The 27,463-nt window shown below is 36.0% G+C and overlaps 2 protein-coding genes and 1 pseudogene across 2 annotated transcripts; all 3 read left to right on the top strand.

Annotated features, from left to right (window-relative positions):
- The first annotated feature begins 3,393 nt into the window (after positions 1-3,393).
- On the top strand, positions 3,394-5,627 carry LOC143546193 (LEAF RUST 10 DISEASE-RESISTANCE LOCUS RECEPTOR-LIKE PROTEIN KINASE-like 1.1). Its single transcript, XM_077037907.1, has 4 exons — positions 3,394-4,093; positions 4,184-4,207; positions 4,295-4,525; positions 4,726-5,627. The coding sequence occupies exons 1-4, from the start codon at positions 3,394-3,396 to the stop codon at positions 5,625-5,627; spliced, it is 1,857 nt and encodes a 618-aa protein (XP_076894022.1).
- Positions 5,628-6,893: 1,266 nt separating this feature from the next.
- On the top strand, positions 6,894-9,147 carry LOC143546192 (LEAF RUST 10 DISEASE-RESISTANCE LOCUS RECEPTOR-LIKE PROTEIN KINASE-like 1.1; annotated as a pseudogene).
- Positions 9,148-11,849: 2,702 nt separating this feature from the next.
- Positions 11,850-14,886, top strand: LOC143546191 (uncharacterized). The gene is made up of 3 exons (XM_077037906.1): positions 11,850-12,873; positions 13,128-13,318; positions 14,293-14,886. Exons 1-3 carry the CDS (start codon positions 11,850-11,852, stop codon positions 14,884-14,886), a joined length of 1,809 nt encoding a protein of 602 aa, XP_076894021.1.
- The last annotated feature ends 12,577 nt before the right edge of the window (positions 14,887-27,463 follow it).

Below are 27,463 nucleotides of genomic sequence, written 5' to 3'. Positions count from 1 at the left end.
GGGTCCAAAGCAAGGAATATCTTTTCTCTCTTGATCCTGTCTAAGACAGCAGCAAGACTTGAGAAATTGGAGACTGCATAAACAATAATAAATTTCTAATTAGTAAATCCATAAACAAAGGATCACATATTCTTTGGATCCGCTATCCTACCCTTGAGGATCCAGCGAGTCGGTAGGGAATTCCCATTGGGGATGGAGTCCCTCTGAACGAAGAAAAACTGTTTCTTCCAACTCTGGTCATTATGAGTGGTTTTATTGATTGGAAGGGGCTGAAAAGGTTTGCTCTTGAAGACGAATCTATTGGAACCATGGGTTACGAGGCTGTACAAACAAGACAGAGCTGAAAGGGTGAAATCAAGGTTCTGTTCTTCGATCAGTCTCTCAATGGTGTGTAGGGTTCTCCACATCATTGGCATAGCCTGAATGTAGCTCATGCCAGTGAATGAGAACAAGGTCTCTGTTAGGTCAGGGAAGGGATAAGAAAAACCAAGTAAAAACGGAAGTGCCGGAAAGCAAACCCACATACTAGAAATATGGTCATTTTTGATTTGGGGATCGTAGGTTCTGAACATGGTTCCATCATGAAAGCAATGGGAAATACTCTCGATTTCTTCGTCAGTAAACTTACAGATCTCGGAGGCTGGATCTTTAAGAAGATTTTGGTTTGGAGTTCAGGAACAACCTCCCTCGGACTCGAGCTAAAGGAGGCTTTCGAGTTTCTTTTTGGGCATTGTTGAAGATTGCGAGAAAAGATTTGAGAAAATGAAGGAAATTATCAAGAGAGAAAAAGAAGGATACCTGATTATGATCGTCGGAATATCTCTTTTGATCCGATGAAAGGGAAATTATAAGGGTATTGAGCCTATTAAATAGGGATAATGATGCGATGGCAGGCGACGGTCACGTCATATTATTGCCAACAGTTATGATTCAAAATTCTCGGGATAAGTATGACAGCTGTTTTTGATTCACACCTATCATGTTTGGGGGAAATTGTTGGGACCAAGATCTTTGATCCTTGAGGATCAACTATCCTTGGCGTTCGCAAATATCCGCTACCAGGACTAAGGATCTTGTATGGTCCGAGTATCCTCAACAGTTGACTTCAAATATGTTTTAATCTATTTTTGCATGTATTGAAGCGTGTTTACCATCAATCCTATTTTCACGGAAGATATAGTTTACTAAGTCGTCTCAGCTCTTCCTCCCTCACGAACGGTCATGAAGAAGTGGTAAACAAACGTGGCCGAGTTTATAGGAAATTAGTTAGTATCAGTTGTAAACTTTTGTATATATAAACATTGAATTATGACTGATCACACACAACATTTAGCATACTTATAATTCTTAGCAAGAACACTTTGCACTCACACTCAGCCTTAATTCCAACCTTTGTAATCATTTTTGAGCTTAATATAATTGGTAGTGATAGTCTTCACTACCCGAGGTTTTTGTGCCGGAGGTTTACTAGTTGCCAAGGGCTTTCCTCGTATAAATCTCATTGTTCATCCTTTACAATTGTTACTTTGTTCATTTCATTCATACAAGCATCAAACCTCACAAACTAATTTGGTTACTTGATCCTTAAACCGATTTTGACTAAAACGAAGATCACCACTTTTATTCTAATTAGCAATTGTTTATTTGTCTCCAAATATGCTTTCTACATTGTTGTTTCTATTACCGTTTGTTCGCCGATATTCGAAGAGATCCAATTAGTGAATCATGCGGTTCATCGTGTGGTGGTCAAAGGTACATTAAACCTTCATTATATTTGAAAACTTATGTTAGTATAATAATATAGTTTTTCTAATATATTTGACCAAGAAAATTGTGTCTGCTCTAAATAATGGTGGCTTGGTTATTGTTAATCATTAACCGATGGAGGTGATGAAAGATTGGAGCGAAGATGAGGACAATTATGAAGACAAAGACGTTTTGGTTAATGATAATCATTGACCAATGGAGAAGATGAAAGATTGGGGTGAAATGTTAATCAAGTGGGCAATGGTGGTGGTGAAAGGTGCGAATTGGGCGGTGACGGATAAGGTGATAGTGGAGCTACATGTGCACAGAAGATGGGATTTGATGGTCATGGTTATCATCTGTTTCATTCTCAAGTCAAGGTAATTGATAATTGTAATACAAGGATGATCTTGAGTTGTTGACATGTAAATTGTTGTACCATAGATTGGTATTTTATTATTCAGTTAGTAAAGATGGTAAGTTAATTTACTTTTTACATATTATTTTGTTGTACTGACTCAATTTATTGATCAATGAAATATTTTTCTTTTATGAAATGAATTGTTTCATACTTTCATTTGTCTTTTGATTTGACATCGAGCTTATATAATAATTCTTGTATGTAATTGCAAATGTGTAGTATATGTGAGACCTGCTGCTGCATATATTCCTAGAACATGTCCTGCAGTTGGTGGAGCTCCGGGTCAAGTTCATCTACTGGCTGATCAGTCATCTTTTGCTGGTTGAGGTAGAGGTGAATGACGTCCAGCTGGCATTAATGAAAACGTTCCTCCCAATATGCAAAAGAAAGTTTTCATCTGGGTTACGGGTTACTGGGTTGGGGAAATAATGGTCGTGCATTTGGCAGTGGACTTGATTACACACTTCCTTCACATAAGTAACGATCGAATGTGTATATATGTGTGTATATTTAGTTTTATGCTTTTACAATTTGCATATTATTGAAATTTGTTAAATATCTTAGTCAATTTTTTATCCTTTCTCTACTCAAGACTATATTTGAAGTAGATATTGATGGTTTTGTGGAAAAACCATGGAGGCTTCAAGGTCAATAATATATACATGTCAGTTTTTTTTCAATTTTGACACCAATAATATATAAAAAAAAACAAAAAATAACCCGCATGACACGCGGGGCTCAACTAGTGACTCTATATATTTATACTTCTCTCATAATTTTTATGAAAACCCGGTTTAATATTTTCTATCTAGCATATCTTTTAAAGAAAACACTCTTAAAAGTTAAAAGGTTTACTAGGTATCTCAAAAAAAATGGTATATATCTAACGTCTACAAATATTCAAATGCCGTTTCAAAAGGGGTAAAATATTAATGGAGGAGAGTCAAAAGTCTTGACGGTGTTAGAGAACGTGGAATGAGTGGAAATAGTCAAAACCTTGAATCTTGATGATGAACGTTAGTGAATGTGGAAAACATTGAGAAAGTGATGGGATCATTTGTATGACATAAAAGACGGGTTAAGTTGAGCTTATGAATGTCAAAGGCTTATAAATAGCATTCCCATAACTTCTTTTAGCCAACCCTTCCAGAAACCTCATGCAAATACATACACACTCGTCTTATAATTAGTTGCTAGTTGTCAATTCTCTTCTATAGGGCATTTGAATGATTCACTTCATCACTTTTGCGTCCGTTTTCCTATCGTTTTCACCTCTTTTATGCTCTGCCAAATATGGCAATACTACGTGCCCGAAAAGTTTCACTTGTCCGGATTTTGGTCCGTTTGAGTTCCCTTTTTACAGTAATAATGATGCTGGATGTGGTTTGATCAAGGTCAACTGTACTTCAGGTAATGAGAGTGTTCAAATCGGAGGACAGTCATATCAGATTACTGGCAAAGATTATTGGCTCGGTCCTTCTGTTAGCATCCAAAACAACACATTTCAAGAACTTATAAATAATAAAAGCTGCAAGCCTCTACTGCATAATTTCACCTCTCCAACTCCTCATTTATTTTTAACTTCAATCAAACACCTCATGACTCTCTTCAAATGCCCAAAAGATCCCCGTTTTGGTGCAAAATTTAACCAACCTGATTATAATAGCCACAACGGATGCAAACATCACAATTTCTACTATAAGCATCCCATCACCTCTAAACCAGTTCCGAGTGATCTCCCACGTGGTTGTCAAGTAATACAACTGCCTTGGAGCGCAAATGGCCAAGTACCTAATTACACCGATATATTTTCTCTTCTTACTTCTAACTACTTAATTCATTTTTGGTCACCTTCCTGTAATGAGTGTCTTAAAACATACAGCTGTCACAAGTACAAGAATTTTGAGTGTTCAAATACCAAAAGAGGTATTTACGGCTTCTGTTTCCCTTTTCCTCTTTGTCTCGTTATTCCGTGGAATTATATATAGCTTATCTTTTGTCGTTTGATCACTGCAGACATAAAACTGATACTGATCCTAGGTAACATACCTCTTAAACTGCACATACTATTATGTACACAGTTACATGAAAAACAATACCTGAAGTTGTTGCATTTTCTTATTCTAGCTCTCACAGGATCTGCTTCCATCCTCATTACTGCCTTTTTCATAATCTCGCGTCGCTATAAGAACAATCCTTTTTCGTACTTTCTATCAAAAGACAAATCTCCAAACCCTGAAGACGGATGTCTCTTCTTTGGCGTTCCTGTTTTCTCCCACATGGAGTTGGAAAACGCCACCAAAAATTTCGACCCGTCCAATGAACTAGGAGATGGTGGCTTTGGAGCTGTTTATTATGGTAAGAACTTAATTATCATTCTAATTACAACTTTTTCTTTTAAATCTTAGTTATTCATTTGATATAAATAAACTTTTACATTGAAATAAATGGCAAACGAGCAACAAGTTGTGCCGCTAGTTCTTTTTTAATGGAAAAACTAAGTCTTTTGAAAAACCTATTACCATTTCAATTGTTTATACCTTATTTTTCTTAACAAGGTAAACTCCATGACGGGCGAGAGGTTGCAGTGAAGAGACTATATGACCACAACTACAAGCGCGCCCAACATTTCCTGAATGAAGTTGAAATATTGACCAAACTACGGCATTCACACTTAGTCTTGCTTTATGGTTGCACCTCGAGACAAAGCCGGGAGCTTCTCCTTGTTTACGAGTACATCCCCAATGGCACGGTTGCTGATCACCTCCACGGGGAACAAGCAAATCCAGGCCTGCTAACGTGGCCAATTCGTATGAAAATCGCTATTGAAACCGCCAGTGCATTAGTGTACCTCCATGCCTCTGAAATCATACACCGAGATGTGAAGACAAACAACATTCTTCTTGATCACAATTTCAGTGTCAAAGTAGCAGATTTTGGTCTCTCGAGACTCATACCTAATAATGCCACTCATGTGTCAACGGCTCCTCAGGGGACCCCGGGATACTTAGATCCTCAATATCACCAGCGTTATCAGTTAACAGACAAAAGTGATGTTTACAGCTTTGGAGTAGTTTTGATTGAACTAATATCATCAATGCCAGCTGTTGATTTAAGTAGACCCCAAGACGAGATTAGTTTGGCTACCCTCGCTTTAAACAGGATCCAAACACGTGCAATTGATCAATTAATCGACCCAGTGTTGGGATCTGAATCGAATCCTGAAATCAAGAACATGATCACATCAGTAGCAGAGTTGGCTTTTCGGTGTTTACAATATCATTCAGAGATGAGGCCAACAATGAACGAGGTGCTGGACACATTGAAGGAAATTCAAGCCGAGAAAAGAATAGATGCTGGTGACAATATCAGTGATTCGGTGATTTTGTTGAAAGATTTCCCGTCTTCGCCAGTCTCTGTCACTGGTGATTGGCAAAGCAGTAACAGTGCATCACTTTAAATATAATGTATTTCAATTTTTTTTGTATGTTAACAAACAAGTTGGCTCCAGAGTGCAATTCATGCCAATATCTTATTACAAAGTTATATACACATCCATCAGTTTACCAATTCTAACTAATTAATTGAAGCATTATGAAGAAGTATAAGCATTCTGCTCAATTAAATATTCAAATGCTCCATTTATAACTAGTAAAACTGAAACTAAGTGTTCTCACACTACAGATACCAACAAATCAAACTTGATAAAACATATAGTTCTCATATGTTAACAATAATTCAGATTAATCACAGTCAAAATAATGTAAACTTGACCTTTAATTGTCAAAATTTTTTACAAATCTAAACAATGGGAGCAAATCACAATTAAAACACAAAGTATCAAATCAAAGTTGAGTTTGGGAAATAAAACATTGGTTTAGAATATAAATATTAAAGATATTTGATAAATTAATGCAAATCAGGTTTTCTCATAAAAGTCGTTGAATGACGGAAGCAAAGTGAAAGTTGCAAGTTTGGACTTCAGAGTTTAGTTTTTCTACCTTTTCTCATAATTTAATTCTCACCTGATAACAAATTACGATTTGTTTCCAAAATTTAGAGGGTAATGTTGTATTTTCTAGGCCTAAAAACGAACACAAACGTAACTTATTCATCTTAGTTCGTTTAATTTAAACCAAACAAAAACATTTAAATGAACAAATTTTCTTGACAATCAGTTTGTTAAGAAACTAAATGTGTTCGTGTTCATATTATTTTATGTTCGTCTGTTTGTATTCTAGACGTATTTCCAAAACTTATTAAAGTTTATACCAAGTTGAAATTGCTTTTTGCGACAACTAATTACTTGGTGAAACAATTGCCAAAGCTTCTTTAAAGTTTATACCTTCAAATGATGAAAGCCTTCTAGTTTTATCCAACGAGGAGAAATAAATAAGTAAATAAATAAATAAAACTTTTTGGCGTTTGAAAAGAGGCAAAAGATATGATGGTAGGGAGTCAAAGTCTTGAGCGTGTTAATTAGTGAATGTGGAATGAATGGAGAGGAGTGAGTCAAAGTCATGAATCATGGAAAATATTATGTAAGTGATAGGATATTAATTTCTTTGGCCTAAATAATTAAACAACTTTTGTAATGGTATTCACAGGCTCCCTCTTTTAGCCAATCCTTCCAAAAACAAATAGGTTGATATATAGTGTATATTGTATACACTCCCGTCTTAACACACGTTATAAGCTGTCAAACCTCTTGTATTGGGCTTTTGAAATGATTCTCAATATCATCATCACTTTTGTCATCGTTTTCCTATCGTGCCCATCTCTTCTACACTCAGCTACATATGCCAATACTTCTAAGCCTATCTGCCCGGAAAGTTTCAGTTCCCAGATTTTGGTCCATTCAAGTTCCCTTTTTACAACACTACTGATACACGATGTGGTTTGATCAAGGTCAACTGTACTCTGGGTAACGAGAGAATTCAATTTGGAGGACGGTCATATCTGATTACTGGCAAAGATTCACCTGGCGCTTGGGTCATCATCCGAAACAACACATTTCAAGAATTTATAGAAAATAAAAGCTGCAAGGCTCTAATGCATAATTTCACCTCTCCAACTCCTGATTTGTTTTCCGTTTCAGTCGAACACTTCATGACTCTATTCAAATGCCCAAAAGATCCTGTTTATGATGCAAGAACTCATGTTTATTTTGAGCAGCTGAATTATAAAAACTACAGCTTATGCAAACATCACAATATCTACTACAATTATCCCGTCAGCAATACATCAGTTCCAGGTGATCTCCCACCTAGTTGTCAAGTAATTAATACGGCTGCCAAAGAGACTAATTGGCCCAAGACCTAATTGCACAGATATATTTTCTCTTCTCACTTTTGAGTTTCCTATTTCCTTTTGGTCACCTTCCTGTAATAAGTGTCTCAAAAAGGCAACTGTCATTCACATGAATTTGAGTGTTCAGATGCCATGAATAGTATTTACGGTATCGTCTTCCCTTTTCCTCTTTGTGTCTCCTTATTCCTATGTATGAGTATGACTTATCTTTCGTTGTATAATTACTGCAGGAAAACAAGATGAAGAACTGAAAGTCATCCTAGGTAACTTACCTCTTCTACAATCATTTTATTGCACACATGCATGATGCATGAAAGAATCTATACCTAAAGTTGTTGCATTTTTTTTACTCTAGCTATCACTGGATCTGCTTTCATCCTCATCCTCTTTACTGCCATTTTCATAATCTACCGTCGCTACAAGAACAATCCTTTTTCATACTTTTTATCAAAGGATAAATCTTCAAACCCTGAAGATGGAAGCCTCTTTTTTGGTGTTTCGGTTTTCTCCATCACAGAGCTCGAAAACGCCACCAAAAATTTTGACCCTTCTCATGAACTAGGAGATGGTGGATTTGGAGCTGTTTATTATGGTGAGAACTCAATTATCACTAATAACTATAAATGCTCAACTTGCAAACAATTGGTCATTTCTACTTCAAATGCTCACGACTTATCTTATAAACAAGGTAAACTCCAAGATGGACGAGAAGTTGCGGTGAAGAGACTTTATGACCACAACTACAAGAGAGTCGAACATTTCATGAACGCGGTTGAAATATTGACCAAGTTACGGCATTCACACTTAGTCTTGCTTTACGGTTGCACCTCAAGACAAAGCCGAGAGCTTCTCATTGTTTATGAGTACATTCCCAATGGCACTGTTGCTGATCACCTCCACGGGGAACAAGCAAATCAAGGCCTGCTAACATGGCCAATCCGTATGAAAATTGCCATTGAAACCGCCAGTGCACTAGTGTACCTCCATGCTTCTGAAATCATACACCGAGATGTAAAGACAAACAACATTCTTCTTGATCACAATTTCAGTGTCAAAGTAGCAGATTTTGGTCTCTCCAGACTCATACCTAATAATGTCACTCACACGTCAACCACTCCTCAAGGGACCCCAGGATACTTGGATCCTCGATATCATGAACGCTATCAGTTAACAGATAAGAGTGATGTCTATAGCTTTGGAGTAGTCTTGATTGAACTAATATCATCAATGCCAGCTGTTGATTTAAGTAGATCCCAAGACGAGACTAGTTTGGCTACCCTTGCTTTAAAAAGGATCCAAACACGTGCAATTGATCAATTAGTTGACCCGGTGTTGGGATCCACTTTGAATCCTAAAATTAAGGACATGATCACATCAGTAGCAGAGTTGGCTTTTCGGTCATTCAGAGATGAGGCCTACAATGAACGAGGTGCTGGATGTGTTAAAGGAAATTCAAGCTGAGAGAAGATTAGATTCCGGTTACAGTAATGAATATTTGGAAACCGTGAATCCTCCACCTCCGTCTGAAATCAATGATTCAGTGGTTTTCTTGAAAGATTTTTCACCTTCGCCACTCTCTGTGACTGAATGGCAAAGCAGTAAGAGTGAACCAGCTGTGGTAAGGAGATGGAGATAGATTGTCAATGAAAAGCATCTCAGTGACGGTTTAACTCAAAACATATTGTAAATCACATATTTCAGCATTTTTTATTCTATGTAAACTACCTAGTTTGATCAGAGTGCAATTCTTATTATAAAGTTATACAATATTATCCTTCAACTTATTAATTGAAACTAATTCCTTGAAGCATTCTGCTCAATTCAGTTTTCTAATGCTCAGTTCATTGCTAGTATAACTGAAACTAGGTGCTCTCATATTTTAATGGTAATTGAGATCAATGTTGTCAATATTATTACATATCTGATACGATCCAAATACAACAAGGGCCCTATCTAGAAGAGGGACCCTAAGCCGGCTTGATGCCAATATTTCAAAGATTAAAAGATATGGTTGGATATTATTGAAAGATATCAATAACCTTATATTTTTATCTACAAGCTATTTAAATTACAAATATGTTTCTTAGTTTAATTATGTTTTCTAGTTTATCTTGAATTCATGTTTCCTTTAAATGCCCTTGAACTTTTTAATAATAAGAAGAGAAAATTTATTTGGTCATTTGTCTTCTTTATCTTGTATTCTTGGGATATTTGTGGTTGTCTCGAATAAACCGTATCAATTGGTGCTTTCGTTGAGCCTTAGTCTAGATGGCTTTGGAAGAACTCTTGTGGGAACATTCACAATTACCTCGTTTTACTGGATCTAATCTTGCCCTATTGATCTCTCAAGCCGAACGGTATTTTCTCTTTTACACGATCTATGGCGACGAGCGATTTCCCTATGCTATTGAATCCTTCGCTGATAAACCATTCTGGTGGTTCAATGGTTGACATTGGAATTCAAACATCATCACATGGGATATTTTTACCAGTGCAATGCTTAATCAATTTCCTATTGGTGCCCTACATAACCCTTATTTGATTGAACTTAGTAATATTACAACGTCTTCAACCACACCGCCACCGGCCCCGCCACCCCCAATTCCACCTCAACCACTTTCATCAACTCATACAACCAAATCGGTGCCAAAAACCTATGTTCCCATCCCTGCCGGTGGACTGAAGACTATAAAGAAATTATTAAAGGATGTCAATTTGATTATCATCAAAAGGAAAGCACATCATCAACTCCAACTCAACCACTTTCATCAATTCATACAACCAAATCGGTGCCCAAAAACCTATGTTCCCACCCCAGCCGGTGGACTGAAGACTATAAAGAAATTATTAAAGGATGTCAATTTGATTATCATCAAAAGGAAATCACATCATCAACTCCAACTTTTGTCCCATAAGCCAAAATTTGTTGCAAACTTCCGATGAGAAGGAACCCAACACATAATGCTTCCGCGAAGCCGTACCTGTTAAAATCTAAGTATTTATTTTTTCAATTTATAATCCTCATTTAATTAATGGGCTTTTCTCTTATTTATTTTGCATATGGGCTGACTTCCAACTTATGTTTTTGGGCTTCCTTGCTTTATCTTCACTGCCTATATTACAAGAGGCATCTCTCTAGTTTGGAAAGGAGCGTTCCCTGCAATAGACTTCCACAATCTCCGGCTCTAATTATGGACGAATACTTTACTGCCTTCATATAAATGGAGTGCTCCTCTTCATCATAGAGACACAACAGAATAGCAAGAGTCTTCTTTCTTCAACAGATTATCTATTGTCTTGTCTAGGGTTTCAAACCCATAAGAGTTGTTCTTCTTATCTTTTAATCTTGTGTATCAGGCTTTCAGTTTGGAATAAATCAAAATTTTCATGTTTTATAACTTGGTATCAGAGCCGCCTAATCGGTATTTGGCTTAAGTTCTGTTCGTTTTCTGCCCTAATCGAATTTTGGCAAAAATCAAATTCTGGACTTGCTTTATGCGTCTTCCGCTGCCGAAACCTGGTAATCGTTATTCAGATTCATATCTGTAAGTTGTTCATTACCGTTTCTATCGTTCTCGTAACCGGGTTTTATTACTTTTATCTTCTTATATTTATCTGTATCTGTTAGAGCTGTTTATCTCGTTATCAATTTTACTGATTTTTTTACCAGATTACATCTAGGTAACCATACAATTAAATATTGGCTATTGTATTGAATTTGGTTTATGCTACTATTGATCGGCCGGTTGTTAATTTCTATAAAATAAAAAGATTAAAAAGAAAAAATAGTTAAGGAACCACTTTTAGAAAGCTACTGATTGATTTTGGTCTCTGCTACTATTTATCCGGTTGTTAATTTCTATAAAAAAAATAATTAAAAAGAAAAAATAGTTACTGATTGATTTCTTAAATCAAATCAATTGTTGCAATTAAATAGTATTAGTGATTGAAAATAGTAATAACACAGATCACTTTTTTTTTTAAAATCTAGTGAGCAATTTGTTTGAAATAGGTCAATAATTTTATGCAACTGTTGTTCAGCCTCATATGTGCTTGTCTTTAAGATTAAAGTGACAGGTTGTATTGTTGAAGACCGGAATACTTTGACCTTTTTTTCTTGCTTGTGACTTGTTGGGTAACTCTAAGTGAAGGCTACTAACACTCACACCTTGTTTGAATACCCTAACTTGGGCGCCCCCGGGTTAGATCGTTCTATCTCTACTTTATTTTCTTGTCTCATAAATTATTGTTGCTAGGCATTAGACATATTAGTTGTGTGTTTTTTTTGTTTCATATTCGTGCATAACTTGAGTTTGCCATTTTATTATTATTATTATTTTTTTTTTTTTCTTTCTTGCTATAATTATTCTTCATGGGAACTTCCGAAACTCTAATTAGCAAACTTGATGTTAGTGGTCCTTTGTTTCTCCATGCTAGTGACTCAAGTTGTTTGACTGTTGTGAATATAAAGTTAAAAGGCACTGAAAATTACACTGTTTGGGCAAACTCTTTTTCATTAGCTTTGAAAGCAAAAAACAAAATCGGTTTTATTGACAGGTCTTGTAAAAAACCCATTGAAAATGAAATTTTGGCCTCACAATGGGAAATGTGTAATTCGGTTGTCTTGACTTGGATTCTCAATTCTGTGTGTGAAGAATTATCTGTGGGTCAAATATATTCCAAACTTGCTTCTGAAGTTTGGGATGATTTAAAGGAAACGTATGATAAAGTTGACGGGTCTGTGGTGTTTAGCTTATATGAAAAAATTAATTCTATGGCTCAAAATGGTACTTCTATTTCCAAACTAAATACAATGTGGAAGCAGTTTGATGCTATGGTGCAATTACCATCATGTACGTGTAAGGCCTCAAAAGAATTCAATGACTTTACTCAATTAATAAAATTAATGCAATTTTTAATGGGTCTTGATGACATTTATCAACCCGTTAGAACTGGTCTTTTAACGCGTGATCCGCTTCCCACGATCAAAACTGCCTTTTCAATCACTTCTAGGGAAGAATCACATAGAACATGCAATAACCCCACCAAAGGGGTAAATGTTGGTTCTGTGTCAAAATTTAATAATTTTACCGATAATAAAAAGAAGTTTAACAAAGGGCCTAATCCAAACCTTAAATGCACCCATTGTCACAAACTGGGCCACACTGTAGATAGGTGTTATGAACTTGTCGGGTATCCTCAGGGGTATAAACCTAAGTCTGGGCAAGGAAATAATCAAGGTAATCGTGTTAATCACTCTATGTCAAATAAATCCTTACCTGATATGTCTGCTAGTTCTTCCTCTACCCCTGATCTCACATCCGAACAGATAACTCAACTTTTGGGGCTGCTAAAGGATAAGAATAACGAAGGTCCTCAACATACAAACTTTGGAGGTAACTCATTGGTTTTTTTAATTCTAATGTTTTCAATAAATATGTTTTTGGATTTGCGTGTTGCCCGTCTAATATTTCCTCTGGGTGGGTTGTTGATTCTAGGGCAAACCAACACATGGTTAATTCTGAGAAAGGTCTAATAGATCTTATTGATGTATCTGATTTTAATATCCCTGTTAAACATCCAAATGGTACAAGTGCTAAAGTTACTAAAATTGGACGATTAAAATTAACTAAAAAGGTTATTTTATCAGATGTTTTTGTTATTCCTGAATACTATGTGAATTTAATGTCTGTCTATAGGCTTGCTAGTGAGAATAAATTGCGTGTCTCATTTGATGAACATACTTGTTATCTTCAGGATTTACGCACAATGAAAATTCTAGTGACTGGTAGTCAATTTGATGGGTTATATTTCTGTGGTGATGCTTCTAAACCTGTTAAGGTGTGCTTTAATAGTCATGATGTCTTAAATTTGTGGCACTCTAGGTTAGGACACCCTTCTCATCATGTTCTAAATGTTTTAAAAAATGAATTAAAAATCAAAACATTAGACGAAATCCTTCCTTGTGATATTTGTCACAAGGCCAAACAACACAGAGAACCCTTCCCTCTAAGTGATCATAAATCATCAAATGTGGGGGAGCTGGTTCACTTAGATGTCTGGGGTCCAATAAAGTGAAAAGTAATGATGGATATCTGTTTTTTCTGACTGTTGTGGATGATTTTTCAAGGTGTGTGTGGATTTACCTGTTAAAAAATAAAGACGAGGTCTTTTACAACATTCAACGCTTTTTTAATCTTATAAAAAATCAATTTAATACCACTATAAAAATTTTTAGAAGCGATAATGGCTCGGAATTTGTTAACAGCCACATGCCTAATTTTATAAGAAATAATGGTATTATTCATCAAACCACATGCACACATACTCCACAACAGAATGGAATTGTTGAAAGAAAACATAGGCGTTTGTTAAACATTGCAAGAACTCTTTTATATCAAGGGGGTATCCCTCTTCGTTTCTGGTCTGAATGTGTGCTTACCACTGCTTATTTAATTAATAGGACTCCCTCTTCAATTCTTAATGGCAAATCACCGTATGAACTCATGTTTGGTTTTCAACCCTCTCTAAATCACCTTAGAACGTTTGGCTGCCTTTGTTTTAGCACCATTTTAAATAACACCGATAAATTTGGGAATCATGCAGAGAAATGTGTTTTCTTAGGGTATTCTCCTTTTAAAAAGGGATACAAACTTTGGAGTCTTGATCAAAAGAAAATAATTTTTTCGAGAGATGTAAAATTCTATGAAACTATATTTCCTTTTAAAGATAATAAACTTTTAAATGATGACTCTACAAATGTTGACCCTTTGGTAAATTCCTTAAACTTTTTTGATTTATTTGATTCCGATCAGCCAAACAACTCTAAGAGTGAAATACCCGATGATGAGGAGAGGGATCCTAGTGAAGTAGTTAGTACTGACCAGCAGCCTTGTGCCCAGTCTCAAAACCATGATGGCGAGGCTCATCCACAGCAGCCTCATGGGTTGACTGAAGGTATGAGTGAGGCTAGCGGTTCTAGAACTACTGATGATAACACAGACTCTCCTGAGGAATCTAATATTCCTAGTGTTTCGGTTAGAAGATCTACTAGAAATTCTTCTATACCAAGAAAACTAGATGATTTTATCATAGAAGGAAAAGTAAAATATGGAATGGAAAAAGTAGTAAATTACTCAAACTTATCCTTTGAAAGTAAATGCTTTGCTTATTGCCTAAACAAATCGGTTGAACCAAAACATTTTTTTCAAGCCAAAAATGATGTTGAGTGGGTGAATGCCATGAATGAAGAGATGGAGGCTTTACATAGAAATAACACATGGACTCTTGTTGATCTACCTGAAGGTAGAAAACCAATAGGCTGTAAATGGGTCTACAAAATCAAATATAAGTCTACAGGTGAAATTGAAAGATTTAAGGCTAGACTTGTTGCCAAAGGATATAGTTAAAAAGAAGGAGTAGATTTTGATGAAACATTCTCTCCTGTTGTTAAAATGGTTACCGTTAGGTGTGTGCTTAGCCTTGCTGTTGAAAAAAATTGGCCTCTCTTTCAACTTGACATTAACAATGCTTTTCTATATGGAAATTTAAATGAGGAAGTCTATATGCGGTTGCTAGAAGGTTATTTCTCTCCACATGAAACCAAAGTCTGTAAATTAAACAAATCTCTATATGGTCTAAAGCAGGCTCCTAGAATGTGGAATGAGAAACTTGTTGGCACTTTAACCAAATGGGGTTTTGTCCAAAGCATGTGTGATTACTCGCTCTTTGTTAAAAGTGATAAATCCTCAATTGTGATTTTACTTGTGTACATGGACGACATTGTAATAACTGGTAATGACCCAACTGAAATAAACAAAGTAAAGCAAATGCTAAACTCAACCTTTTTAATCAATGATCTTGGATTACTAAAATATTTTCTTGGAATAGAAGTTCTAAGGTCTGAAAAAGGTATCTGTTTGTCTCAAAGAAAGTATTGTATTGATCTTCTTGCTGAATTTGGTCTTAGTGGGTGTAAACCTGTCAATACACCCATTGAACAACATCATTCTGTAATGAATTTTTGTAAACAAGATGAAACCATCTTAACGAACATTACAAGTTTTCAAAAATTGGTCGGAAAACTAATCTATTTATCTCACACACGACCAGATATATGTTATGTTGTGCAATTCCTTAGTCAATTAATGCACAAACCCACCAATTCTCACTTACAAATTGCCCTTCGCTTACTTCGATATTTAAAAAAGGCCCCGGGAAAAGGTATTCTACTTAGCAAAGGCTTTGGTCTAAATATACGAGCCTATGCTGATTCTGACTGGGGTAAATGTCTTGAAAGTAGAAGGTCGGTTACTGGTTATTGCATTTTTTTAGGTCAGTCACTCGTTTCTTGGAAAAGTAAGAAGCAAGAGATCGTATCCAGGTCCTCGGCTGAGGCTGAATACTGGTCCATGTGCGCTGCCGCAGGTGAAATTGTGTGGCTGACTAATGTCTTGAAGGAGCTCCATATTCAAGTTACTCCTCCCATTTCGCTATTCTATGACAACAATGCTTCTATCTCCATAGCTGTAAATCCAGTTTTTCATGATAGAACTAAACACTTTGAGATAGATTTGTTCTTTCTCCGTCAAAAAATCTCCACTGGGCTTCTCAAGGCTATGCCTATCGACTCCAATGAACAAGTGGCAGACGTGCTCACCAAAGGTTTGTTGGCAACTCAACATGATTTTTTGACTAATAAATTATTTATGTATGACATGTTCGGATTATCAAATTGAGGGGCGGTGTTAAAATCTAAGTATTTATTTTTTCAATTTATAATCCTCATTTAATTAATGGGCTTTTCTCTTATTTATTTTGCATATGGGTTGACTTCCAACTTATGTTTTTGGGCTTCCTTGCTGTATCTTCACTGCCAATATTACAAGAGGCATCTCTCTAGTTTGGAAAGGAGCGTTCCCTGCAATAGACTTCCACAATCTCCGTCTCTAATTATGGACGAATACTTTACTGCCTTCATATAAATGGAGTGCTCCTCTTCATCATAGAGACACAACAGAATAGCAAGAGTCTTCTTTCTTCAACAGATTATCTATTGTCTTGTCTAGGGTTTCAAACCCATAAGAGTTGTTCTTCTTATCTTTTAATCTTGTGTATCAAGCTTTCAGTTTGGAATAAATAAATTTTTCATGTTTTATAACTGTACCCTACTGCAAATATCGGGCGACAAGACTCGAATTATGGTCACTGTGGTGCTACGTTGAGACCGCCCGTTATACCACTCAAGTGGCGACCGCAATGGCAACGACATTCTGTCCTTGAGAACAAGGACGTTTTCAAGGGGTCGGGAGTTGATACGATCAAAATACCACAAGGGCCCGATCTAAAAGAGACTCATAAGCCAACTCGATGCCAAGATTTTAGAGATAAAAAGATATGGTTGGATCCTTTTGAAATATATCAATAATTTTATATCTTTATCTACAAGTTATTAAATTACAAATATGCTTCTTAGTTTAATTATGTTTCCTAGTTTATCTTGAATTCTTGTTTCCTCTAATACCATTGAACTTTTTTATAATAAGAGGAGAAAAATTATTTGGTCATCGGTCTTTTTTATCTTGTATTCTTGGGAGATTTACGGTTAAATCGAATAAACCGTATCAATATCTCTATACTGGAAAGGAGCATATAATAACTTAATCACAAAAGTATTTGTGATTGTAGAGAATGTTGAGAATGGAGGTTCGAGATTTGCAAGTTTGAGTTTAAGTTTTCTATCTTCTCTCATAATTTCAATTCTCGTGTGATTGCAAATGACGATTTGTTTCCCAAATTAAGAGGATCATGTTAATTTAAACTGAATAATTAAGCAATGAGAACATTTGAATGAACAAACTTTCTTGTTCGTGTTCATTTGCTAAGAAAATAAATGTGTTCGTGTTTATGTTAATTTATATTTGTAACTCGTTAGTGAATATGTGTGAAAAAGGAAAATGAACATCTTCTTTTCGTTCTTGTAACTTGTTAGTCGATTGTCCAAGGCTTGGTTCTAAACGTTGATTTGGGTAATGGGTTAATGCATTATAAGCCAATTATAATTCTAATAAATATGTAAATGAACAAGCGTAAATGAGCAAACTAACATAAATGAATGATGATGGCATTTGTTCATGTATGCTTGTATACGTTTGTTTGGTTAAATGAAGAAAACTTCCCCATTCTTGTTTGTTCGTTTCGTTCATGAGCTGTTGAATGAACGTTCGGTTCAAATACGGCCTTGTATTTTCTTTTTTTCAAAACTTGTAGAACACATCTAGTCATCTTAATTATCAGGTTATATATCTTATCTATATATAATACATGAGAGATTGGCCAACTTGTAATGCATTAGTACATGTTTAAGTAATGATAAACCTGTCTATTACACACATAAAACCCAAGTTTATTTGATTTTTATCAAAATAATTACAATTAATGTAAACTTTACTCAGATTTTATTAACTTAAGAAGTAGTTACAACTTTCACCTCTTATGTTTACCCACTTTTTACTCAACTTTATCCTTTTTGGTTTTTTTGTTGTATCTTTTACCAAAATTGATTAAAACAAAATCTAAACATACCCCTTTAAAAGAGTTTATTTTTATCAACACTTCAATATAACTTTTTTTTTAACAGATGAACGGTTTAAATTGTACAAATCATTACTGCATGCATATAATGCACAAGATAGTTTTACAACTAAAAAATAATTACAAGTATAGTACCTCAATTTTACTCAAATTTTGTCAGTTTAAGGAATATTTACTATAGGGCCAATATTATATATTGTTTTTAGGATTGTGTATGTCGTTTTAGTTTGCTTTTAGTCGGTGTAGTACGTACTCGGTACGTTTATTTTGTAAGTTTATTGTGTAAACTTTGGAAATGGGGACCCTATATAAAGGCCACTTAACCCATTTCTCCACAAGAACTCTTTCACAACTCTTGGAAATAAAAATTCTCTCACCTACTTCTCTCATTTTCTCTCTTTTAGAAAATAAACCAAACAAACTAAGATCCGAGATCCGAGTGTCGTTGGTGATTTCCGCTAACCAACAACACGGATTGATCCGAGTCAAGTCTTGACATCCATCTAGAGGACCTACAAGTGGTATCAGAGCTTTCGGCTCAACCTTTTGTCGTTTTCGGGTCAAACTTTTCGGGTTTTGATCTTAGTTTTTGTTGGATTTGAGGTTGATTTCGTGTTACTCATCTCTTTTGAAGTTCCTTACACCTTGGAAATACACGAGAATCACCAAATCTAAGTTTTTAGTGTTTTAAGTTTTTGTGTCCGAGCTCAGATTCGGCTTAAAAACTCAGATCTAGGCCGATTTATTGATTTTTATACTAAAGTCTTTTTGAATTTTTGGAAGTTTGGGTGCTATATTCTCAAAAAAAAAAATCGCATCGGGTACTATAGCAGTCGCTTCCGAGGTAGCAATCGCATCGCCGAGGTACTGTAGCAATCGCTTCGCACGGGGGTACTATAGCAAATTGTTTCGCTTCGCATGGGGGTACTGTAGCAACCGCTTCGCTTCGCACGGGTACTGTAGCAATCGCTTCGCATTAGGTACTGTAGCAACTCATGCGAAACGCTGTAGCAACTCATACGAAACACTGTAGCGAATCGGTACTGTAGCAACTCATGCGAAACACTGTAGCGACTCGGCACTGTAGCAACTCGGTACTGTAGCAAAAAATAAAAATTAAATTTTTTTTCTCTTTCAAAAAAAAAATCTAATCGAGTTAAAAAAAATGTCTTACGAACCTAAGCTTGGAGGAAATCTGGATATGGGAGAAAGCCGAAAGAAAATATTGAAAAGAGAATTCGACATGTTTACACATATTAAAGGAGAATCGGTTTCCTCTCTCATCAACAGATTTGAGTCACTCGTCACCAAAATGAGAAGTGTCGATATCATCAATGGTTTGTTTCAGATCAACATGAAGCTGTTGAATTCACTGCCTTATACATGGAGCATCAATGTGGTTACCATCAAAAGAACCACAAATCTGTATACCATGACACTCTAAGAGTTGGCTTCTACCATCAAGTCTTTTGAAATAATGGAAGATAAGCTCCCAATGAACAATCAGTCCAAAGAAAATAAAGTTGGGACAAGTAATAAAGTTAGGACAAGTGCTGCCGGTAAAAGTAGTCATGCATGTCCTATCATTCCCGACACATCACCAGCTGATGAGGTAAATCACAATCTTTGTTCTCAAGCATGCATCAACAAAGTCACATACTATAGATATCATCAAGACGAAGTTTTGAAAGAAAATGCAAAACTTCGTCAGTTAAATGCTGAATATGTAAAAGCTGACAAGATCTACGTTGAAAAGATTAAAACTCATCACAATGATGTAGCAAATCTTAGACTTGAAATTTTTCGAGAAAAGCATAATGTCATTTATTATAAAGACATAATTAATGATTTAAAAGAAGAAATTAAGAAATTAAAACTCAAAGTTTATGATAAAAAAGAAAAAGAAAAACAAGTTGAAAGGTTTGAGGCATCATCTGAAAAATTAGATGATCTTATTGGAGCTCAGAGAAGTGCTAAAGTTAAAGCGGGGGTACGATTACACTGTCGTACCACCACCATTCAATGATAACTACACCAGTTTGCCCCACTTTAGCTATAATACTTTTCCAGAGGAAGAAATGGAATACGGAGGTTGGTAGAATACCAAAGCCTATGAAATTTGTTCCTGCTGCCACTCAAACTACTGCTCCAGTCCCATCATCTGATAAATCTGAATCAATGTGTCTTGTGTAGCAGCTGGTGATGTAAATGGTGGTGAATGTGGGACGGTTAACCTGGGTTGTAAGCTAAAAAGAAAGTTAGAACCACGTTTTGAATCATGTGTGGATCTAACCAAAACTATTAACAATCCAGTTTGTAATAAAGTTTGTGAATCCATGTTGGGAAGTTTAAAGTCAGGGTCAAATTATGTATTTTGTGAAAATTCAAGTGATGATAGTTGTACAAACGTTTGCAATGAAAATGAATGTTCTTCTTCTGACTTAGATTATGAAACCGTTTGTGATGAAACTTTTGTTGAAAAATGTGTCAACGAAAGTAGGCCTGTTGAGGTGAACATATCAAGTTGTGAGACTGAGGATAATTCATGCAAAAGCAAAGTTTTTGAAAATGAAAAGGCAAGTACTTCTTGTAAATATGTTCCACTTAAACGATCATTTTCTCAAACAACAAATCAATCAAGAGATCCTCAGTCATACAACTTCTGTGACAACAACTACTATGGTCATTATTAACAAAATTATGTTGATCCATATTACACAAGTGTGTTTTATAATCATGTTCCTTTCTAAGGATCACCTTTCCCACCAAACCAACCACATTATAGTTCAGACGAGTTCTATGGCACTCCTAGGAGAAAGTGCTGTTTTGTGTGTGGTCACTCTTCTCTCCTTGCAAGACATTGCAAGCACTGGTTCAAGCAACAACTTGATATTCAAAGGCGGCTTAGTCAGTCCCCAAAAGGAGCTTTTAGTAGCCCTGATTCAAGGACTGATCAAGCTGATAGTGAACCCAATGAAATGGATGTGAGATCCAAAGTAAATAAAGTAAAACACAAAAAGAAACCTTTTTGGAAAACCAAGAAGGATAAAATCAAAAAGGATCCTAAGACTGTAAAGTCTGAGGATTCACCAAAAATAGTTTCAAAATCAAGAAAAGAAAAGTCCAAAATTAACAAAACCAAGGAACAAGTTTTTGCTTGGATTCCTAAGGACTGTTCTTCATCAAGTGAGGCTCCACCAAGAAATAAATGGTTTTCAGGAAATAAAATCAAGTTTGGTCGATTTACGGTTGACCTTCCCGGGACAAAAGTATCCCGGGAACCCATGTCTATTTGAAAGCTTAGTGCATGCAGGGTCAATCAAGGAGGACTATCAATAATATTAGGTACTTAGATAGTGATTGCACCTGGCATATGATGGGAGACGAACTCTTGCTATTTGATGTTAAACCATTTGATGGCGGATTCGAGTCTTTCGTAAGCGACATGGGAGGACAAACTTCATGGAAGGGAAGCCTTGAAGTGATGGATCCAGCATCAGCTGTTAAATGGTTCAATAACAACTTTTCGAGCGTTTCTCAAACCAACCTCGTCCAACTGCTTCTCTCAAGTGATGGATCCAGCATCAGCTGTTGGATCTCGGTTTGAATCTCTTCAACTTTGTCATACAATGTGATAATGCATGCTTAAGATAGTCCATCTGACAACAACTTTGCTGACCTTTTCACTAAAACCATCGATCATGCTCGATTTGAATTTCGGGTCGAATAGATCGGCATGATCAATTTTGATTAAAACAAACTATCTATCTTTTTGTATATAAAATTGTAAATATTTTTCAAATATATCACAATTTTAGAGGGAGAAAATTGAGTTAAGTTTAACTCACCAAAAAGATTTTCAGTTTGCTTTCAAGAAAAACTAAAACGAGTCATTTGACTTAACAAAAATATTTTACTCCTATTAAAGAAAAATTTCAAAAATTCAAAAAGTATTATCCCTCTTAGAGGGAGCTCCTGCTTAGAGAGAGTCGGATATTTAAAATTTTTAAAACTTTGAGAAATTGATCCGACAATTGGAAAATGATAAGAAATTATCTCTAACGATTCTAGCACATGAAAAGAGTAGATCAAAAGCCAACAAGATCATTGCTTGATGTGTAGATAGGCTTGACAAATGAGTTAGTGTCATAGTTATATAAACTTAAATATCTGCCTATGCTAGTGGTTACACGTTATGAAGCAGTTGCCGACTCCAACTAAAGTCATATTAATGAAGGCTGAAATGCAATTAAACATGTCATACCCAAGCCTCTCTTTACCTTATCACAGTTGTCTTATGAAAAATCAGTGCCATTTTTAATTTTTATTGAGTCAAGAAAAGAGTCAAGTAAAGCGTCAAGAAAAGCAAGAAAAAGAAAAACAAAAGAGTCAGAAAAGAAAAAGAAAAATCAAGAAAAAGAGTCAGAAAAAGAGTCAGTTCTAGGAATTTTAACTTCTGCATTATTTCTTCATTTATTTTGATTCAAGCCTTGGATTTTCTCCTGCGCGATAATATGGTATTATCCGACCTGATTGTTAAGGCCCTGAATCTTCCGCTTTGTTTTATTTTCTTTCTTTTGTTCAAGCCTTGGCTTTTCTTTGCGCGATAATATGGTATTATCCGACCTGATTGTTATGGCCTGAACTTCTGGTTTATTTTAATCTTTCTAGATCGAGTTAAGTGTAAAAAGTTTCAAGTGCACAAAGTCAAAGTGTCAAGTGTGTTAATAAGATTACTGTGATCAACTAAAAAAGGTTTAAGTCAAGTTGAGGTGACATGTGAAAGCAAATTAAGGCTGAGGTATGATGGAGTCTGTAATTTGTCGGATTAAATGGGGACCATGTAAGGCCCCGTTACCGGTAGCCCTACTTTCGTGTTGGATTTACTCATAAACACAGTTCTAAATATCAGAGTTAATTAAAACATTTACGCGGAATATAAAACTTTCATAAAACTTTACATAATTCATAACTTGTCTCAAAAGATCCTTTGTCTTTCAACATTAAAGCATTAAATTAAAACATCATAAGTCTTCAGATGCCAGATTCTTGTTCAGTGCCATATGTCTCCTCAAGCGAGCTGCCTCATCCTACTCACCTGCGTGCATACTAAAAGTCAGCTATGATGAGTGAGTTCTAGATAATCACATAATCATACCATTCACATAACATTATATTCTTTCATTCATACTTTTATACTTTCATACTTTCATACTTTCTTACATTCATACTTTCTTACTTTCATACTTTCTTACTTTCTTTTGTATTAACTTACTTTCATATCTTATGTTATAAAGAGCATTACGCCCTACATTCCTCGAGTATTATTAGGGCTCGGTACCCTCTTTCCTCAAGTATTATTAGGGCTCGGTACCCTCTTTCCTCGAGTATTATTAGGGCTCGGTACCCTCTTTCCTCGAGTATTATTAGGGCTCGGTACCCTCTTTCCTCGAGTATTATTAGGGCTCGGTACCCTTCTTTCTCGAATATTAGTAGGGTTCGGTTCCCTAGTTCTCGAATATTAGTAGGGTTCGATTCCCTATTCGTTACCATACAACCATACATCATACCTCGAGTATTATTAAGGCTCGGTACCCTTTTCGTAACCATACAACCATACATTATCATTTCTTTCTTCTATTATCTCTATCATGTTCATACACATAAACATACATAACATACTTACCTTATACATAGCGTTACAACCTGACAGTACGTGCAATATCCGAAGATCGTTCACGTACCATCAAGCAATCATTCATACATTTCACATTATCCACATAAGACATACACTTATCTCTTAGGATAAGTGTATTAACAAACATGTTGAGTATGCACACAGCCCCGAAAACATAACACATAAATGGGGCTAGAAACTCACTTGAACACGGTTACGTTCTCCGTTGATCGTAATCCCTTTCTTCAGTTGTGCACGGCTGACTGTATAACAAGTATACATATCAATTTAACTATCACTACTTATAACATCTTTCTAGTCTTAACTACTACCCACAACGAACAGGGGTCCGGGGGCAGCGCCCCTGGCAGCGGGGTCTAGGGGCGGCAGCCCCTAGCAGGGTCCAAGGGGCAGAGCCCCTGGCTGGGGTCGAGCTGCCAGGTCAGCTTGGAAAAATTTTATTTCCATTAACTGTCTTAACACATTTTTCATTATATTTTTAATTTATTTTCTAATCGAACTTGACTTTAGGCGAAGTTAACCTTAGGCGAACTTAGCTTTAGGCGAAGTTACCAGCTAGGCGAACTTAGCTTTACAGCGAAGTTGCCATCAGGCGAACTTGGCTTCAAGCGAAGTTGTCATCAGGCGAACTTGGCCTCAGGCGAAGTTACCAGTTAGGCGAACTTAACTTTACAGCGAAGTTGCCATCAGGCGAACTTAGCTTGCAGGCGAAGTTCATCAGGCGAACTGTGACAATCATCAATTCCAGGTTAACCTCGTTAACTCAACTCCGTTAATTCAAACTTTAAAGATCGTTGAATCTATAACGCATACTTCATTACATTTAAACTAGGGTTTAAATGACGCTTAACATTTACTACATGTGTAGTAGTCTTTCGGGATTTGCACCGAAACGCAAACGAGTTGACGCAAACGATTGATAAATAAACGACAAACGTAAAAACAATAATTATATGATTATTATGTGTTAGGATTATGTGCTATGTGATAATACTATGGTCATGTTAACTTATTGTCCAAGTATGATGGAATGTTCTAGAAAAACAACACTTGAAAGTAGAAGGACTAGAGTGTAACTTGTTTGCTTATAAATATATCCTAAACTAAACCCTAACCTATTATTATTATTCCTTCCAAATCCCGATCGGAGCTCTCACCTCCCCTCTCCAAGGCTGCCGTCACTTTCATACACACATACAAACCCTAATCAAGTTTTTGATCCAAGAACTAGGTGCTAGGAAGGTATAATTGATCATCCTTTACCTTCTTGTTGTTTAATTTTGATGTTTAATGGGTTAATTAAGAACCCTAGGCAGCCGATTTTGATAAGTATGTATGAGTTAACATGATGGTTGTTGAATTCATGATGATTGATAAACTAGATTGATATTGATACATGATTGATTGTTGTTCTTGATTTGAATTAAAACACAAACCCTAATCTTGTATGTATGGTGTGATTGATATGCATGGATAGTAGTTATAGTGTCTAGAGGGTTATATGGATGCATAATAGTTCATAGATTGTTATTTTGTTGAGTTTTGATGTGAACAGATTCTGGACAGAATGTATATACGATGTTTAACTGACTGTAACGAAGTGTAAACGTGAAAATTGATTGAGATTGTGGGTACTGCAGTAAACTAGGTTGAGTCTAGTTTCTATGAAGTATAAATTCGTAATTTTTGGATAAGTGGAAGTATACTTTTATGATTTTACAAAAACGTGATGCAAAGCTGAGCTGTTAGACCTGCTGTTAGGTTATATTGTAAATTCTATATCTCATGAACTACGAGGCCAATTGGGTTGGTTCCACTTCTGGAAGTTGACTCACTGAGTTAGGAACCAAACCCAAGTGGTCTTGCATTTATTGGATTTTTCGTTTACCGGGAATTGCAAATAACATTCTGTTGTGCATGAATCTGACTGATATGAGTTTACTGTAGTGTTTTGATCATTATGAGAAATCTATATGGAATAAAAATAATATAAAATATGTTCTGGAAACCTAAGACATGTATGTTTCAGTGGTGATTTTTGGTGAATTAATTGTGATGATATGATCGGTGAAATAGTACAATCTTTCAAGTAGAAATTCTGTCACAATGAAACTAGCTGCTGAGTTGTGTAGGAATGCATGAAATATGATAGTTTTTATATAATTGTTGTATTTTGACCAAAATACCCTTGCGGGGAATAGTTGCTAGTTTGATTGCCATGAATTGACCAAATTACCCTTATGGGGAATAATGGTTAGTTAGTCTTTGTTTGTTGACCAAAATGCCCTTACGGGAATAATTGCTTGTAAGTATGTTATTAATACATGACACGAAAGTAATTGCTCACTCGTGTATCGTATCACAATTGTACTTGTTTAAATCACACACGGTTCACAAACGAAACACGAAACATGATACGTGCATAGGTATTATGTGCCGAGTCTAGAGACTCGTTAAACGTTCCGATACTTAGAAAATCTCTTTGTTATTTTAGAACGCTAGAGAGTTTTCTACGACGCGCATCACTCGGTGATCTAATTTGGAATATTCTTCGCAAACAGTGAGTTCACTTACCCCGCTCTTTGAACTGTTTTCAAACGTTTTTCACTTGGGGGAGATAACATACTCCGATAAACGCATTTTTGAGATAAACACATATTTAAGATTTTGTTATAAATTATATATATCACTTGTAGAGGCTAAGCGGCACGTAACCCTTGAAGTCCCACGCATCGAACCGGTTAATATTTGGAATAGCGAGTCACTGTTGAGTAGTACTACTGGGTTTGACAAACCCCACCCGACGCTAAGCTCAACTGGAGGTTGAGTGGGTGTAATTTTGGCTAACACTTACCATGGTCTGGGTTGACCTGGTGACGGGCACTTGATAAACAGTCAGCTTCGGTCTCGAACCACTTAGTAATACTTGTTGTATAGATTAGCTACCTATCGATATATAATTTGACATAACATTATCTGGTAACACTTAAACGCTGTAACGTGGTTACACACTTAAACGCTGTAACGTGGTTACACACTTAAACGCTGTAACGTGGTTACACACTTAAACGCCGTAACGTGGTTACGCAAAACATTTAAACGCCGTAACGTGGTTACGCAAAACTTTTAAACGCCGTAACGTGGTTACGCAAAACACTTAACGAAAACGCTGAACTCAAACGCTAAACGATTTATCTTATATAACTTGTGAACTCACCAACCTCGTGTTGACCCCTTTTAGTATGTTATTCTCAGGTAGCCGAGGCGGGCGCGCGGTTTAGGAGCATGCATTAATTGTTAAACATCTTACTCTGCAAACTTAATTTTAACATTTACATTTGGTTTTAAGTCGTCCTGCGTGACGCAACTTTTGAATTAAGGTTTTACGCTTCCGCACTTATTTTTCATTTAAACGTTTTCTTTGGTTTCGTTATAACTAATGAATCCGATCCTGCCAGTTCACACCCTCTGACGGTAAAACTCCGTTAGTGGATTTTGAGGGTGTGACAGATTGGTATCAGAGCCAGGTTATAGCGAACTAGAAAGCTGCATGCATACTAGACTATAACCGCGACGACCCATTAGTTATAATGATACGCACTGCATAGGTTTGTGTAGTCTTGAAATCTTATTCCCTTACCTCCTTTACTCATACGCGCGCATATACACGGCTTACCTGTAGAAATGTCGACGCC

Source organism: Bidens hawaiensis, unplaced genomic scaffold, assembly GCF_021521415.1.
Source record: "Bidens hawaiensis isolate Kalapana, Puna unplaced genomic scaffold, B.hawaiensis_p1.1 tig00014284_1, whole genome shotgun sequence".
In the NCBI taxonomy this organism is placed as follows: Eukaryota; Viridiplantae; Streptophyta; class Magnoliopsida; order Asterales; family Asteraceae; genus Bidens; species Bidens hawaiensis.
The sequence above is the reverse complement of the archived record's forward strand: the minus strand, read 5'-3'. Positions and strand labels throughout refer to the sequence as shown.

Bases quoted from the DNA above. Each gene is read 5' to 3' on its own strand.
- LOC143546193 (XM_077037907.1), top strand. From the start codon at position 3,394: ATGATTCACTTCATCACTTTTGCGTCCGTTTTCCTATCGTTTTCACCT. The intron at 4,094-4,183 runs GTATTTACGGCT...TGATCACTGCAG, and splicing joins GTGTTCAAATACCAAAAGAG to ACATAAAACTGATACTGATC. The intron at 4,526-4,725 runs GTAAGAACTTAA...TTTCTTAACAAG, and splicing joins CTTTGGAGCTGTTTATTATG to GTAAACTCCATGACGGGCGA.
- LOC143546191 (XM_077037906.1), top strand. From the start codon at position 11,850: ATGGGAACTTCCGAAACTCTAATTAGCAAACTTGATGTTAGTGGTCCT. The intron at 12,874-13,127 runs GTAACTCATTGG...TTATTTTATCAG, and splicing joins TCAACATACAAACTTTGGAG to ATGTTTTTGTTATTCCTGAA. The intron at 13,319-14,292 runs GTGTGCTTTAAT...GATTCCGATCAG, and splicing joins ATGCTTCTAAACCTGTTAAG to CCAAACAACTCTAAGAGTGA.